At 32.2% G+C, this 3,312-nt stretch overlaps 1 protein-coding gene across 4 annotated transcripts in view; it reads left to right on the plus strand.

Annotated features, from left to right (window-relative positions):
- The first annotated feature begins 3,161 nt into the window (after positions 1-3,161).
- LOC114633703 (vomeronasal type-2 receptor 116-like) overlaps positions 3,162-3,312 on the plus strand; it is a 16,184-nt gene continuing 16,033 nt past the window's right edge. For all 4 annotated transcript variants that reach the window (XM_028782311.1, XM_028782310.1, XM_028782309.1 and 1 more), the window contains exon 1: positions 3,162-3,312. This exon is cut by the window's right edge. In XM_028782311.1, the coding sequence (XP_028638144.1) occupies positions 3,162-3,312 (151 nt within the window).

The raw sequence follows: 3,312 nt of genomic DNA on the forward strand, positions 1-3,312 counted from the left end.
TTTCACTAATGGTCAGCTCATGCAGACAAAAATTAAACAGAGAAATACTGGAGTGACCAAATTTTGTAAACCAAACAAACCTAACAAATATTTATATTATATTTCCCCTGAAAATACATAGTAAACATTGCTTTCTGCTTCTTATAAAAAATTCTCCAAAATTTACTAAATATTCATTTAGACAAAGAATGAATTCACAGAAACCTTTAGAATAAAAAGAAATAATTACATCCAAATGTAGGAGACAGAAAGTCATATTTAAACTGTGAGATTAAAACAACAAAATAAAAACAAAGAGATTAATACAAAGTCATAACATATACAAGGAAATTGAAAAAAATCACTGCAACCTATCCACATCAACATCAACAACAGAAAGACTACAAACTTATGGAAACTGAATAATTCTCTTCCAAATAAAAAATGGATCATGACAGAAATAAAGAAATGAAAAACTTGTTTAGAATTCAATGTAAGTGATTACACAGCATATACAAACTCACTGGTCACAATGATAGTCATTGAAAGAGGCAAGTTCAAGCTGGTGTTAGTGTATCATGCTTTTTATTTCATTATGGGGAGGCAGATGCAGAAGGATATATGTAATGTTGAGGCTGGTCTTGTCTATAGAACTACTTCCAGAAAAGCCAAGGTCACACAAAGAAATCCCTTTCATTAATCAAAAAAGGGATTGGGGAAAGTTCATAGCACATAAAAATATGGGCTGATTTCACAGTACTTATACCAAAGTACACAGTAAGCCTCTAGAAAAATAAGATATAATCACACCCAGGAGGAGTAGATAGAAAGTCATAATCAAACCGTGGGATTAAATCACTAAAATAAAAACAAAGTGATTAATACAAAGCATGTCAATTAAAGAAAAAAATATGAACAAGACCAAGAAGTATTCAAATCAATGAAAAGGGTAGAGAATTTATACAATTTACAAAATTAGAAAAGGAGAGGGGGGTTAATAATAGAAACAGAAGAAAATCTAGATAATCTTAAAGACATACTTTAAAACCTTATGCTTCCCCAAATATAAAATCTGAAATATATGGACATTTTCCTCAATACATACCACTTTCTACACTTAAAGAAAGTCAGAATAACAAATTACACAGAACGCAAACCAACAATGACATCAAAGAATTCACTAAAATTCTCCCAACTTTGCTCCCCCAAAAGCAAGACATAAATAATTTTAGGACAGAATTCTTTGAGATAATCTAAGATATAAGACCATTAATCTGATATTATCCCAAAAAAGAGAAACAGAAGAGACATTGCTCAGTTCAGACTATGAGGCTATGGTCCCACAATAACTAAGCCACACAATGAACTAACCAAGAAGGGGATTCATACAATAATTTTTCTTATGAACCTTGGTACAAAACCAAAATAAAATTGTTGCAAAGTGAATCCAAGAACAAATAAAAAATATCAACTACCATTACCATGTAGGCTTTATCACAAAAGTCAATAAATGTATAAATGTATGTATTTGTGTGTCTATGCACACACATTTTTACATGAAGTAAGTAGGAGAGGTATTTTTGAGAATTAAAAACACCCAAAGGATATGGAGATCAGGTACCTTCTGAAGCCAGTTTGGAAAATTACTTTGCTTTCCTATGGAAAAAAGTCTACACCTCATATATTTCTATATCCATATTTTAGCCTCATAGGGCAGTGGTACTAGATCATACACATGGATATTGTTGATATTTCAACATTTCAACAAAATTTAGAAAAGAAACAAGCCCCATTTGCCTCATTTTAAATCTAAATATGACATACCACAACACTTAACAGAGAATTGCCTATGTTTGTGCTACTTTACCTGCATTCCATATCCTTGGATCATACTACAATTTCAATAAACTCTTCAGTTGGGAGTACAGGTTCTAAAAATAATCAAAAATAGATGAGTATAAAAGTTGCATAAGAATAGTTTATTCGTTAAAAATAGATACGCTTGCCACTTACTATTTGCTTCTAAGATTCTAATTTTATGAATTTTTCACAACAACTACTGGAAAGTAAAATTGGCAAAATCAATGTAGAAAGTCAAACATAAAGTAGAAGAGACAGGTCTAAACAAGGTATTGATCTATGAGAACTGAGGGTCACAGTTGGAGATCATATTTAGAACTCAAATAATTATTCAGTTAGTTTCTTATTAATATTCAATGAGAATATGAGTGCTAGGACTTTTGTAGGTTTTGAAATGAGCACACAGATCTAGCATTCTCACTGGATCTTACTGAATATTTGAAAAGCAAGAGGTCTAAGAACAGATCAATGACTGAAATATAAATAAATAAAATATTTAAAATTAAATAAATACATATCAAATTCATGCTATTTATTGGAAGAAAGTAAAATCCTAATCATACAGGAGAATATTGTAAATGAAAGTAAAAATTAAGATAAACAATGAGTTTAATATGAATAAAAATATTTAAGGAAATGGTGGGTCTATGATTATCTGGGTAGTTTTGGATACAGCAGGATTCAGGACCTTTCAAGATTGGACAAAGTTTTTAATTCTCAAGACAATGTAAGTACAGATTTTGATTAGATATTCTGTACCTGTCACTGCTGTAGCTTTGCCCATACTTCATTCTCAATGGATTTAAAATGCTCTAAACATGAGGCTGCTTTTCTCTCTATGGGGATTTGTAACACAATGGCCAGTGTATAATCATGACATCAGATTTTGTGAATCATTCCAGAACCATTAATGTATGTCTCACGGTGGATCAACTAACAAAACCCATTGAAATTATTTAAGGGGTTCATATAAACAGATTGTCAGGCCGGTCTGGGACCTAATTTTCACAAAGAAGAATCTTTCCGGGGACATTAATTTCCACAAACATGTGTGATGTCATCCATCACACATATAGTAATCTATATTTATCAAACAAGTTTATGACATGCGCAGTGGACATCAGATGTAGTTCCTCAGGAGAGAGTGTCAGAGAGTCCTCCAGGGATGAGTAAATATCTGTAAAAAAGGAAACATGAATGCAGATGTAGCATTTCCCTGGGACACAGTGTTAATAGTACATGGGGATATATTGATACTTGTTTGATTTGCTGATATGTTTGGCACTTCAGTCAATGCAGCCCAGGCTCAGAAGAGGAAAAATATGTTCACCTTGATTTTACTATTCTTGCTTCTGAACATTCCACTTCTTGAGGCTGATTTTATTCATCCCAGGTGCTTTTGGAGAATGAAGCAGAATGAAGACAAGGATGGAAACCTGGGAAGAGAATGTACCTTTATGATTGATGCAGTAC

This window comes from Grammomys surdaster, unplaced genomic scaffold (assembly GCF_004785775.1).
Source record: "Grammomys surdaster isolate TR1022 unplaced genomic scaffold, NIH_TR_1.0 734, whole genome shotgun sequence".
Classification (NCBI taxonomy): domain Eukaryota; kingdom Metazoa; phylum Chordata; class Mammalia; order Rodentia; family Muridae; genus Grammomys; species Grammomys surdaster.